Here is a 14,554-nt window from a genome sequence, read left to right as displayed (position 1 = left end):
AAAAATCATAAAGTTCACGTGCATCTCATATTGACCTATAGGAACCAGTTTTTAACTGTTAGAATGGATGGAATTTTACTTTATCTAATGTACAATGATTAATTTACTAATTTTTGAGTAAATGAAATAAAATGCAATCCAATTCTTAATATAAAAGTTTCTTTAATATTTTTATCGTCATCTAAATAATTATGACACGTAAAATAACAAAAAGAAAAAAAACACAGTGCAGTAATAAATATCTATTTGAATGTGAATATTACGAGTCTATTCGATTTTTTATAGGTGTTTGGAAGGAAGATGGAGGGGCCAACCATAAAGTTTTAACAGGTTTTTTGCAAAAGAAGGATCCTTTTAATGGTGGCAAGGCAAATAGAGGAAGCTGAAAGCAACATAAAGGGGTTGGAGATTCTTGTGCTTTAACTTATATGAGCTTTGCAAGCAAAGACAAAACCTTTCTGGATATCTCTCACAGCTTTGCTATGTAAAAAAAAAAAAAAAACCATTTTTATCAACTACAATCAGTGAGTCGTTCTCATTCTGTTGGGGAAATCCTTAACAAAGCCCAGAAAATCATGACCGTTCAAAATCATCGGATGATTCTCATTTGATTACACGTGTTGTCTATATTTTTTTTTCCCTTTTAAAGCATTTTGCTTCCATGCATGTAAATGTAATTCCACTTCAACTACAACACTAAAACAAAGGGAAAAGAGAGAGAACTGAAAAAAAAATAAAGAGTCTTTGGGTTCTTTGCTTCCATTATTCTTCTTGTAGGCCTTTTCATTGCCATTTTAAGCCACCCCCATTTACTGTGAAGTTCTTATTTTTTTCCATTTCGGAAAATTGGGATTTGAAGAGTCTGTTTTTGGATCCTTTAAAAAAAAGAAGAAACTTTGTGATCTGTTTTCTATGCTATCATGAAAAAATGCAGTCTCTTTGAAGATTGAGGTGAGAAATGAGCTATTGATACTATGTTTGCTTATGTTTCTTTTTTTAATGTTTTTGAATGATCAGTCTCCATTGAGTTTTAATGGCAAAACGTCGAGAAGGAATTTGTTTGTAAGTTTTGTAACAAGAGAGATATCGATGTGGAAAGTCGCTTGGTGGTGACATAAGGACTCATATGAATTTTGCTGAAGCTGATGAAGGATCAGCTGAAATCTCCATTAACAGGCGAGCTGCTGAAGGTGAAAATGATGGTGGTGGTGGTCGTCGTCGTGGTCAATCCCCATGTGGTTTAAGGGTTAACCCCAAAAAGACCAACAATTTCTCTGACACAGGCAACACTTGTGTACTCAAAGGTTGTAAGGGTTTCCATTCATTGAAAGCTGTTTGTCGTCACATGGCTTGTCATTCAAGAAACAGTGACACAACTGGCGTTTGCTGTAAGAACTCTGTCACTTTGGCAGATACGGAGGATGAAGAACAAGAACAACAAGAGGTGGCTTTGTGTTTGATGATGCTTTCAAGAGGTTCTGCTCGCAACAATGACTTGAAATGTGCTTCTAATGGTGGTCAGTTTGTGTAGAAACAAAGAGATCATTTTCCACATGGTTGTTGAAAGAAAGAAAAAACAAGGGGCACCAAAATTTTCAAGTCTGGCCAAGCATTAGGGGGTTGTTGGAAGTTTGGAGGAAAAAACGTTAATGATGAAAACAGGACTCAACTGAGATGCCATTGCCGAGTCTAATTTATCCGAACTTACCAACTCCTGTTGAGGATGATGCTGATGAGTTCATGCCATGGTACATATTGGAAAAAGCCACATTAAGCTTTCAATCTTGCTGCTGCCATGGTGGGTTTTATCTGTAAATCTCAATTTCTGGGCTTGTCGGTTTTAACCTACGTTACTCGGACTTGGATGTGAGTAAGTGCTGTTGGAGACAGAGACAGTAGGTTGTATTGCAATCACAAGTTATTTTCTTTTCAACGAGAAATTTAAATATGTAAATTTTAAACCCATAATTATATTTGCTTCATTGATAATGTATCATTAACGCATCGAATGAAAATAATAATTACATTTGTTTTTGTTGATAATATATGAAATTATATATTAACATTATAGTTACTTTTAAAGAAATTGTTCTCATTAATCAACACGAGCATTAAAAATTATATAATAATTACAATATATAAATGATTTAAAATTGTAACTAATACAATATATCATTATCGATTAATTATTATCATGAATCAAGTGAGAAGATAAGAGAAAAAGGAGAAAGACATTTAGGGCTAGTTTGGTGTGTTTACCTCCGGTGAGGTTAAAAACAGCGGTGGCGGTGAGATTAGAAACAATGGTGGAGTGTGTGTTTGGATTCAAACGCAGCTGTAGCGGTGAGGTAAGAATAAAAAATGACTATTAAGGACATCATATTAGAATTGATATATAATAGAAGTTTTTTAAATTATTTTACTTTTTTTAAAATTATTAAAATATGTGAATTTTGTTGTAATTCGAATAACTTAATAATCATTTTTATAATTTTTTGAAATTGAGTGACCAAAACGTAAATTTAATAATATTTTAGTGGCCTTGAATGTATTTACCCTAAAAACTCATTTTGCAAGATATGGAATACAGTGAACCAATTCCAACTCCTACTATTTCTTCTTCTCCATCCCTTTCTCCCAATTCTTCGATCTCTTCGAACTCACCACCTTCTCCACCGTTATCGTCGCCGCTGGTGGTTATTAGCCCATGTGCCGCTTGCAAAATTTTGAGGAGAAGGTGTGCTGATAAATGTGTGTTGGCACCTTATTTTCCTCCTACTGAACCAGCCAAGTTCGCCATTGCTCATCGTGTCTTTGGTGCTAGCAACATCATCAAGTTCTTGCAAGTGGTTTTATGGTCCTTCCTACAACTAAATAATATTCCTTGTCATGTTTTATCCCTATTGGAAATGATAATAAGGTTAATCTTGTCTGCTACAGTGCCAACAGCTCAGTTTAGCCCTCCACTGCTGCTGATTTCTCCAGCTGAAAATCAACTGACTAGCGTGGTGAAAAAGAAACTTCACTGCACTGACAGTCTAAACCAAACAACACAGCAGTGAGTTAGGCACCATATTTTCCATGTAAACACACCTCACTGCCTTTAAACCTCAATCCAAAGGAAGCCTTAGATGAGTATCTAACTTTGAAATCCCACTCAAATATCAATACATTATTGTGTTAATTAGGAATGGGGTAGATTTTGATAGGATTCTGCTTCAGATTCTCGAGTGCTAAGAAATGTTGTTTGGAAGAGATCTCAAAATGGTTAAAAATTACATATGATAATCCACCAATATTAATATCAATTTATGTTATTTATTTTAATTTTTTTTATAAATTATTTAAACTGTTACCTATTATTTTTGTAGGAAAATATTATGTGGTGGATGTTAGTTATGTAAATACAAAAAATTTTCTTGCACCATATCATGGGATACGATACCATTTGAGATAATAGAGTTAGACACAAGCACTAAAAACGGTTCGAGAACTCTTTAATTTGAAACATTCAAAACTTCCAATTATAATTGAGAGAAAATTTGTTACTCTAAAAAAAAATTCCCTATTAACCGAACATGTTTAAAAATTATAAATTTTTTTTGTAGTTAAAGAGTATAATTACTTTCATCATTGCTCAAATGCACCCTTAAAATTTTTCAAAATTATTAAATATATTAATAAGAAACTAGTATTTTATAATCTATACAAAAATGAATTTGGATAATTCTAGTATTTAATTTTAAAATTAAAATATATTTAGGGAAAAAAGTAAAAAAATGGGGGCATAAATGGAATTTTAAGTGTACATATCGGCCGATCTGATGGCGCGATTGAACACCCTTAGATATATATATAAAAAAAAAAAAAAAAGAAGGAAAAAGAAAAGGCTTTTACGTATCTGAAGCGTGGACTTTTTTTCACTAAAAAAGTTGTTACGATTCAGATCCGCAAGAAGAGAAAGAGGAAGGAAAACTTATAATTTCAGAATCCAGACAAGCTAAAGCTTTGTCTTTTTTCTTTTCTTTTCTTTTTACACGTTTTTATGGCGGATGAGATGCAGGAGCAGAAGCCGCCGTCGAAAACAGTAGCTTCGTCTAAACGGCCAATGATTACTCCACCACCACGGCCGTTCTCGGAGGCGTTATTCAACGGTGGGGCAGGCTTGATGGGATTCAGTCCAGGTCCCATGACACTTGTTTCCAACTTCTTCTCCGACACCACCGACGATTCCAAGTCATTTTCTCAGCTGCTCGCCGGTGCCATGGCGTCTCCAGCAGCTCAAAAGCTGACCGAAGAGCAGGCTGAAGGTGGAGGAGTTAACACGGGGTTGCGGTTCAAGCAGAATAAGCCGGCCGGTTTAGCGATAACTCAACAACCGTCGTCGTTTGTGATGCCACAAGGATTGTTGAGCCCTGCGAGCTTATTGGAATCTCCAGGATTTAGTGTGTTTTCTCCTGGTCCCCAGGTAATATTAGCAACTTAAATTTGATTTTCTTTAAATGAGTTCCTTCCCTGTTTGTTGTTTTGTTTGAGAGAACCAATGGTATAAAAGGGATGCTTTTAAGATGGGAAATAGAGTTTGTTCCAAGTAAATAGGAAAAAGCTTTTATGTATGTCATCTTTTTAACTTTCTTCCAAATATATTTTATTATATATACTCCATCCTCGCACTCAAAATAACATTTTCTTCTTTTAGACTCTTGTTTTTGTTTTCATATAGCAATAAAGGAATGAAATAGAAAAGAAAATTTGTGAAATTAGGACTTGAGGGAATTTAGTTTAGTTGATTTACGCAACCCTTTATATATATCTAAAGAGTTTGGAATTTGTATTTGCTGTAAAATACCACGTAAAGTACGAAGAGTTAAATTGCATATTGTCATTTCTACTAAAGAGAAATGAACAATCAAAGAGTAAATTTGTTATTTCTTTTAAAACCATCTATATGTAGTGTTAAAAACTGGTCTGGCTGACTGACAGAATAATCAGGTATAATTTTTAATAGTAAAATAAGACCAATTTATTTTTTGATATAATGTAAAAGGACTAATTTATCCATTTTTTAATACCAACTTCTAGTACAAGTGACTTCGTAATACTTTATTTTATCCCAAGTTGTAGACTCCTTTGGATTGAATTGGACTCTTTAACCTTTTGATTGATGTTAATGTAAATTACAAAACTTGTAAGAATGTGCCTCTTGGTTTATGAGTCTTATATGAGTGAGGAGATAGATATAAAGGAAGCCATGGATGGTTGCTTATGTTGTTGAACGTATCTCGAGTGTGATTCGTTGCTTATGTTACTTCAACATACCCGTGTCTAATTCATTGTCGCGTTAGAAACGAGCATGGATGACCTAAAAGCTTATGTTGTTGGATATATGGTTTGATACACATACACTCGACATAAAAACTTTTCAGGTCCATGCTTATGTTGTTGAACATATCTCGAGTGTGATTAGTTGCTTAAGTTACTCGAACATACCCATGTCTAATTCATTGTCATGTTAAAAACCGAGCTTGGATGACCTCAAAGCTTATGCTGTTGGATATATGATTCGATACATTCTCGTGTCTGATTCATTGTTACATTAAAAAGCTTTGGCAATGTGGGGTGTCATTGTAGTGGCAGCTCTTAGTTTTATAACTGTTGGTGCTTTTGATTCACTGCAATATCCTTTGTTTATGAAATGCATAGGGACCTTTCGGAATGACACACCAACAGGCTCTAGCACAAGTCACGGCGCAGGTTGCACAAGCTAATTCGCATATGCAAATACATGCCGATACGGCAACCTCGTTGCAAGACTCTAGTGTTATGATTAAGCAACCGTCGGACGTATCTCAGCCTGATCAGAGATCCCAACCTGCTTCTGATAAGCATGCCAGTGATGGCTACAACTGGCGGAAGTATGGGCAGAAACAGGTGAAAGGCAGCGAATTCCCAAGAAGTTATTACAAGTGTACGCATCCCGGTTGTCCCGTCAAGAAGAAGGTTGAGAGATCACTTGATGGCCAAGTCACTGAAATCATCTACAAAGGGCAACATAACCATCAACCTCCTCAGCAGAATAAGCGTGCAAAAGGAAACGGAACTTCGAATAATCGGGGGAATTCCGAATCAACTTCTCAACTTCATAGTACCAACTTAAACATAATTAAAGAAGGGACATGTTCTTCAATGTCTAAGAAGGATCAAGAGTCTAGCCAAGCTACAACCGATCTTCTTTCCGGGACGAGTGATAGTGATGATGAAAAAGATGAAGATGAACCTGATACCAAAAGACGGTATGCAAAAAATTTCCTGTGTTCTTATTATATGCACCACCACTGAATCAGTATTGAAACTCCCTATATCCAACGAAACTTGTTTCTTTATATGCAGAAGTATGGAAATTAGAGTTTCGGAGCCATGTTCGTCACATAGGACTGTTACCGAACCTAGAATTATCGTGCAGACAACAAGCGAAGTTGATCTATTGGATGATGGCTATAGGTGGCGCAAGTATGGACAGAAAGTTGTCAAAGGCAATCCTTATCCAAGGTAATGACTAATGAGTCTCGGTTTCATTGACTAACTGTGTATCCGTAACCCCGGTGTTAGCTCTTGGAACAAATGTGGATACTGGAATGTTTCATTTTCTGTTCTGTTCTTTTGTGCATGGATGTGGAACATGCCTAATGCATTTTTTTTTGGTTCTACAGAAGCTACTACAAATGTACAACCCCGGGATGCAATGTCCGTAAACACGTCGAGAGGGCTTCGACTGATCCCAAGGCTGTTATAACGACATACGAGGGAAAACATAATCATGATGTACCGGCTGCCAGAACTAGCAGCCACAACACCGCCAGTAGTAACGCAACACAAGTAAGAACACAGAATATAGTAACCGATAACAACCACGGTGTAAATAACAGTGTCGATTCTACGAAAGATAGGCAACGACCGGTAGCACGGTTACGGTTAAAAGAAGAACAGGAAACGTAATGTCTCTGAATTGCAGCATGGAAAATCTGTCATATTTCAGGCAAATGTAAAGCTTAAAAGGTTGTACGTAAAGTAGTTTAGTGCGTGCGTGTATATATAGTGTAATTTGATTCTCTTATTCCATGCATTCTTTTGTACATGGAACATGCTGAATTATGTTGTTTTTGTGATTGTTGGCCATTAATATGTTTAAATAAAAATAATAAAATTCTGAGTAACCGTAATTTTTTAAATTTTTTTATTGTCAGGACAAATAAAAAATATTAATCGAATTTGAATTTTGTAATATAAACTCAATTGATGGATAATCTTTGATAAATTAATGCTTCTCACATGTTTGTGTAAAGTTGAATAATGAATGACACTCACCCATGACCCACTCTTTTGACGCAAATATGAGGGGAAAAACAATGCCATTGGGCATGATTACATTTAATTATGGTTAATCAACTTTCTACTTATCTTTCTTCAAGTTAGATCTTGAATTTGATAATTATTTTTGTATTAGAATTAAATTTTTTTTGACCCAAATTATTTTTAAATTTGACAATTATTCTCACATTGGGGTTTAAACTTTTTTTGTCCAAACTAGTTCTTCATATTTCCTTGAAAACACTAAATTCAAACTCAATAAGAGAACAATTGTCAAGTTTACAGGGGCTAACTTAAGTTCAAGTCCATGTATGAACAATTATCTAATTTAAACCCGGACATGAAAACAATTATCAAGTTCAGAAATTAATTTGAAAAAAAACACTCAAACCCAAATATAGAAGTTACGGCTAAATTTAGCCAAAACAATAATTTAACCCTATGATAACAAGGAAGACCCTGTAGCTTTAATTTCATTTTAGGACCTCCCAATTTTTTGAAAATTTTAAATAAACTCATCTAAAATTTTTGAAAATTGAATGTAAACCTTGCTTTCTATATTTGCACCCACTAAAGAGAATGGTTAGTAATGAATACATAACTAATTAAACAAATTCATATTTACACCCATAGCTGTGTCTATTTATTGATAGAAAGAGAGAGGGTGAGATTTCAGCACCCTCTTCATTTTTGTATAGTAGATAATGTATACAAATGAGACCACATAACATGATATGATAGATGGCATGGCATGCTTAATATGTTAGACAATTACATGTCTTTTCTTTATCAATACTCTGCTTTTCCACTGTTTTTCTTTCCTCTGTCTCTGTCCGTTTTTTCTAGTTAACGGTTTTCAGTCATGGAACCAAAAACAAAAAAGCATGGAAAGGAGACAGCATAAGTTCAAGTGGAGTTGGGTTACTATTATAAATTTGAGTGTTTTCAAGTGTTTTTATCCTCTTAAAAATAATAATTGTATCGGTGAATTGACGTAAACTCTTGGGTCTAATATCTTAGAGCTTTCGCCATATGGTTTAACTGCCTTGCCATCAATTCAAGAATGGTAGGTGTTTTGTTTCTTCTAAAAATGCATTTTATATATTTTTTTATTAGCCGTTATTTGGTAGTTGTTATAATAAATATCGATAATGGCGGTAGAATGACTGCTAAGTAATAAAAAGAAAAAGAGAAAGAATATCGATTTTATATAAAAATCCTTTCAGAAAAGAAAATCATGGATAAAAGAGGAGAAATTCATTAACGCTGAAAAACGAATTATCCAATAAGAGTTTTAACCACATCTATTTAAAGGTTAAAAATCTTATTCTAATCAAAGTTAAATAAAAGAAAAATGGTGTCTTTTGTCCCCACAAATCCTTTTATTTCATCAGTGCATTCATTTTCTTAACAAATATCGAAATTTAAATTGTATAATTTCTAACAGTAAAAAAAGAAAAAAAGTAATTTATTTAATAGTAGAATTGAAAGTTGATTGGTGGGGGTGACACAAAAATGAGGAAAATGAGAAGAAATGTTGGAAGCAAATGAGAATAAAAATAACTTTTATTTAAAAGAAAAGAATTAATTGAATGATTTGTTGTCTTTGCGCACAAATGAAGCAAAACTTATATTTGATTATAATCATTTTGTTCCTAATTGCTTTCGGCTATAAAGCTGTATACTTTATTTTCGGTCCACTTCAATGTTCCATCACATTTTATGGAGTAAAAAATTCGAGTTTAAATTAAGTTGTATATTTTTACGATAGTAAAATATAATTTTATTATTTTAATAGTTTATATTTTTATAAATTTTATTATTTTTAAAAAATTAAAATGTAAATTTATAATTACTAATTTAAAATTTTATAAATTATAAAAAATTATATATATATATATATACATTTTCTCGTAAAAGAATAACAAAGGAAAAAAGATATGATTGTGAATGAAAACATTAGAGGAGGTGAGGTGGACATTGGCCTGTCACGGGTATCAATATGTATCAATCACGTGTGTTTCTATTATATCATGCTCACTCACGGGACATTTCACACTTTCTTTTTTTAATAAAATAAATTTTATTTTTATTTATTCAATTTTACCTTCATTCATATAGACATTATTATTAATATTAAAATATGTGAGTTTAAACACACTCAAATGTATTTTTTTTCTCAAGTTAGATGGCAATAAACATAAACAAATAGTTTTTCTTTGGGTAAATATCAAAATAGTTATTTATATTTTAAATATTACGTTTTAGTCACTTACGTTATCGCGTTGTAACATTTTAGTCATTAAGCCGTTAATTATCAAGTAATAGTGTAACAAGAAGTGACATGATATGTTAAATCATCGTTTCAAATAAAATTTTAAGTTAATTTATACAATTGGTCTCTATATTTTTTCGTTTTGAGCAATTTAATTTGTTTATTTTATGTTCTTTTAATTTTCCTCTTTTTTCTTTCTTTATTTTACATTCTCTTCTGCTTCTCTCTCTATTTTTCTTCCTTCTCTTTTTTTAACGTAATTTTTCTATGTTTTCTATTTGTTAAATAAAAGTACATGGGCTAGTTTTATTTAACAAATAAAAATATAGAAAAACTACGCTAAAAAAAAAAAAAGGGAGGAAAACAAATAGAGAAGCGAGAGAATGGAAGATAAAGAAAAGAAAAAGAACATAAAAGAATAAATTAAATTGCTCAAAATAAAAAAATATAGGGATTAATTATAGAATTTAACTTAATTTTTTGTTTGAAAAGATGATTTAGCGTGTCACATTAACTTACCATTATATTGTTAATAACAATTAACGACTTAGTAACTAAAACATAACATTTTAAATATAAGTGACTTAACATAAATAAAAGTGATAATTTTGAAAATTTACCGTGATTCTTTTTACTTGGTTTTTATAAAACCGTGCCTCTGAAATGAGACTGGAGAAGATACCAATTACGACATTCCTTTGACTTAATGTTCATTGAAGTGGGAACCATGTAATGGAGAGCCTCGCCCATGCAGCTAAAAAACAACAATTAACAAAATAAATCATATATCTAATTAAATAAAGAAAAGCAAAATCAGAGGGTAGTGCTTATCGTCTCGCTCGTTCTGTTTTGTACTTGTTGTTTCTATATCAACCTCTCTCTTTATGTTCAAACATTTCATTTAATATGTATAATATTAATTTGCCTTTTTATATAGGTTTAGTTAAAATGATAAATATAATTCAATTATATTAATAAAAATTATATAGGTTTGGTCAGGGGCGAAGTCAGAACAATCTTTTAGGGGGATCGAATGAAATTTTAATTTTTTATAGTCAATATCTTTATAATTTTTAAATGATTAAATCAAATTTTTATAATTTTAGGGGGGCAATGTACAATTTTACCTTTACTAATTTAAAATTTTTAAAAAAATTTAAAGGCTTAAATAACAATTTTACATTTTAGGGGGGCGGAGACCATGCCAGCCCCCCTCTAGATTCGCCACTGGATTTGGTTAGAATAAAGAAATTTATTCATTAAAACTAATAACCTACTTAATCAAGCAATACGAAATGTGAGGTGTTCCAAGGATATTTTAGTATGATTAAAACTCTAATCTTAACCTATTTAAAGGGGCTTTGTATCCTTAGTTTGAAATGTCAAGTAGTAATGGTTTTTTTAGGGTGACAATATGAAATCGCATATGAATTTTGGTGAGAGTTTCGTGTTAATTATGGATAGTATTTTATACCATTTTTAAGGTTTTATTTATCGGTTTGCTCTTTAGGGTTTTGAGCTTTGTATTCGTTATTCTGGGTAATGTACACTTAGTATATTTAGGTTTATTTTCTTCATATTGTACTCTCATTTGTTTACTCATTTAGTGAAAAGCCGATACCTCTTTTGCCCACGGTTTTTCCCTCAATGAGGATATTCCATGTAAATATTTAAGTTTGTTATTATCCATTTTTACTATTTCATTATTTATATGGGTCGATCCCCAACACGAAATTTAAACATTAGTCATTGTCCTTTGAAGAGACAGTAAAAAGATTTAAGTGCTTCTTTCTAGGGGTGAGCATTCGATCGACTCGAATCGAATCGAATAAAAAATTTTCGAGTTAATCAAGTTTTCGAATCTCATTTTATCATCCTAACTTTATTTGAAGTTTTCTCGAATCGAGTCGAGTGAGATGGAATTCGAATCGAATCGAATCAAATATATTTGTTCGAATTAAATTTTAAAAAACAATTTTGGGTCATTGTAACAATTGTCACCCATCGTAATAAAATTTGTCCACCTTAATCAAATTTTTTATTAACTTTCATCACTTCATAATTTATTTATTAATTTTTTATATACCGGTTAGCTTCTTTGCTTGCTTAGTTGTTTCAATTATCTTGATTCTTGTCACTATGTATTTTAGAATTAAAAATATATTAAATGTAAAAATATGATTTTTAATAAAAGTTATTTTAAAAATAAAATGTGAAATTGATACCAATATAAAATTTTAACACGGATATTTTATGGCATAATTAATAATTCAATTTTAATATAAATATTCAATATGACTAAACAATTCAATAATATAAATAATATAAAATGTGAAATTTAATTTAATATATAAAATGTGAAATTTAATTTAATAATATTAATAGTAGATATAAATAAAATTATTACTGTTTATGTTTAGTGATTTTTTTTGAATAATTTTAATTTTTTATTTGAGAGTAAAGGGTGAGAAATAAAAGTTTAGGGGAAAAATAAAAAGTTTTGGGGAATAAAAGTTTGAGGGAAAGTAAATACGGGGGAGTAAAATTTTGGAGGGAAAATATTAAAAAAAAATTGGAGGGGGGAGGGTTTGGGATAGATGGAGGTGGGATGGGAAGGGAATAAAAGTTTTAGGGGAAAAGTAGGAGGGAGTAAAAATTTTGGGGGAAAATAAAAGGTTTTGAGGGTTTTTGGGAGTAAAATTTTGAGAAAAAATAAATGGGAGAGTAAAATTTTGGTGGGAAATGGATTTTGGGTAGATTGGGGGGTTGGGAGTGGAGGGGAGTAAAAGTTTTGGGGGGAAAGTGGGAAGGAGTAAAAGTTTTGAGAGAAAAGTAAAAAAGTTTGGGAGTTTGGGGTAAAAATATAAAATATTATAGTTTGATATTCGAATTATTCGAATTATTCGAGTTATTCGAATTCGAAAACTCAACTCGATTCGAACTCGAAATTCGAAAAAAAAATTCGAGTTGATTCGAATAACTTGATTAACTCGAATAACTCGATTCGTTTAACTCGAAATTCGAATTTTTTTTCGATTTTTTCGAGTCGAATCGAGTTTTGTTCACCGCTACTTCTTTCATGAGATAATTACCAATATTTCCTCCTTCAAAATTATATTTATAATTTTATATCTAAAAAATATATACTTACGATTATGATCAACTTCAAGTTGGTTTGCTTAGAATTTTTTTTATTACTTTTGAGTTTTATTTTAATAAAATTGATTTATGTTTAAGAAAATTTTCAATTTTTTAAAATATTTTAAATATAAAATATTTATTTTAATCATAAAATAAAATTTACAAATTAAACGACTGAGGAATCATAAATGTTTAATTTAAAAAATTATCCAAACACCACGATTGAAATCGGTTTTTATTTTTTTCTCAAAATTAATTGTAATGTACCAATATATATATATATTCATTCATTAAAGCACTTCAACTACGCCTCGTGTCTCACTATTAATTCCGATATTTATAATTATATAATCAAACTATTAATACAATATTTTAAATGATAAATATTATTTTCTATTTATTTAGGTTACAAATTAATATTACAATTTAAAATACTAAAATAAAATTTACATTTTAACCTTCCAAAATTGTCCATATATTCTGACACCTCCTTCAATTACCGTAACGCCGTTTTCGTGCAATTTTTTTTTTATTACAACTGTGACTCTTCCCGTCATCTGGCTGGCCAGCTGCCATTGTTTTTTCTCGGTGTCTTTACTTGTTAAATAACTAATTATTTATTTGCTATAACCTAGAAAAAGGGAGTCACAAAGTCCAAAAACTGACAATAAAATGCCAAATCTATTTCTTAAAACACCATTTGCAAAAATAAAAAAAAAATATTCAGCTCTTTTTCCGAGTTTATTCTTTTCTCTGTTACGTGACCTTTTTTAATATAATAAAAGTTAATATAAAAATTGGGTGATTATTGACTTATACAACAATAATTTAGTTGGTCTGTCACTAATTTCAACTTAACCACCCTTACTCGCCGTTCAAAACTATAATCACGTGAAACATAGTTTAAATTGGATTGGATCAAACTTGACGTACTATTTTTTAGTACATTGATGGATACGAATTTGTTGTTAATTGAATAAGGAGGTGTAAATTTACGAGTTAAATTTATTGAATTTTTTAGAATTATGACAGAATTGATGGGATTTATAAATATTGAAGAGCTAAATTTATTATTATGTCAATAAAAAAACTACATCAATATCTCTTTAGAGACCAAAATATTAAATCTCAATAACCTTAATGACTAAATTAAAAATGTTTAAACTCGAGTGACCAAAATAAAAATACACTAATAATTGGATGACTATTTGTGAAGTTTACCTTGAAAAATAAATATTTTTCAAATAAAAATTTTAATTTGAAATTTCATCCACCCTATATAAATTGTGTGATAGGGGCATGGGAGCCATTGAGGCTAGAGTTTGTAACACATGGCTTTGCCCAACTTTGCCTTTGAATACTAAACGGAAAGCTAATTTTGGAATAAATCTCAAAACTACGTAATTTTATACAATAACTTTATTTTTATGTAATTTTGTATATAAAATTTTAATTTGACCTAAATCTCATAATTTATTAACATAATTATCGATATAACATCAATTTATGTTTATTTTTGCACACACAAATAATTATACTTATTCCACATAAAACAAATAGATGTATTTATTTCATTAAATTTGTGTATAATTAAATCAAATTTTCATATGTATAAGTTTACCAAAATAAAACTCATGTATAATTTTAAGATTTATCCTATTTTTGACTAAAATTATAATATAAATATTAATATAAATATCTCCATATTACTTTTACCCAAAGAAACCATGCATTTAATGGCATCAGGTAAAGACAGGTACATGAGCTTTC

At 30.9% G+C, this 14,554-nt stretch overlaps 1 protein-coding gene across 1 annotated transcript; it reads left to right on the top strand.

Moving 5' to 3' along the window:
* The first annotated feature begins 3,876 nt into the window (after positions 1 to 3,876).
* On the top strand, positions 3,877 to 7,214 carry LOC105780688 (probable WRKY transcription factor 4). Its single transcript, XM_012605167.2, has 4 exons — positions 3,877 to 4,468; positions 5,704 to 6,293; positions 6,391 to 6,549; positions 6,711 to 7,214. Exons 1-4 carry the CDS (start codon positions 4,046 to 4,048, stop codon positions 6,994 to 6,996), a joined length of 1,458 nt encoding a protein of 485 aa, XP_012460621.1. The 5' UTR covers positions 3,877 to 4,045; the 3' UTR covers positions 6,997 to 7,214.
* Positions 7,215 to 14,554: the final 7,340 nt, after the last annotated feature.

This window comes from Gossypium raimondii, chromosome 4 (genome assembly GCF_025698545.1).
Source record: "Gossypium raimondii isolate GPD5lz chromosome 4, ASM2569854v1, whole genome shotgun sequence".
NCBI classification, from domain to species: Eukaryota; Viridiplantae; Streptophyta; class Magnoliopsida; order Malvales; family Malvaceae; genus Gossypium; species Gossypium raimondii.
Note: the sequence above shows the minus strand (reverse complement) of the source record. Positions and strands in the feature narration are given on the sequence as shown.

Coding starts and splice junctions, on each gene's coding strand:
- LOC105780688 (XM_012605167.2), top strand. CDS start 4,046: ATGGCGGATGAGATGCAGGAGCAGAAGCCGCCGTCGAAAACAGTAGCT. Junction 4,469..5,703: donor TGTTTTCTCCTGGTCCCCAG/GTAATATTAGCA, acceptor TGAAATGCATAG/GGACCTTTCGGAATGACACA. Junction 6,550..6,710: donor AAAGGCAATCCTTATCCAAG/GTAATGACTAAT, acceptor TTGGTTCTACAG/AAGCTACTACAAATGTACAA.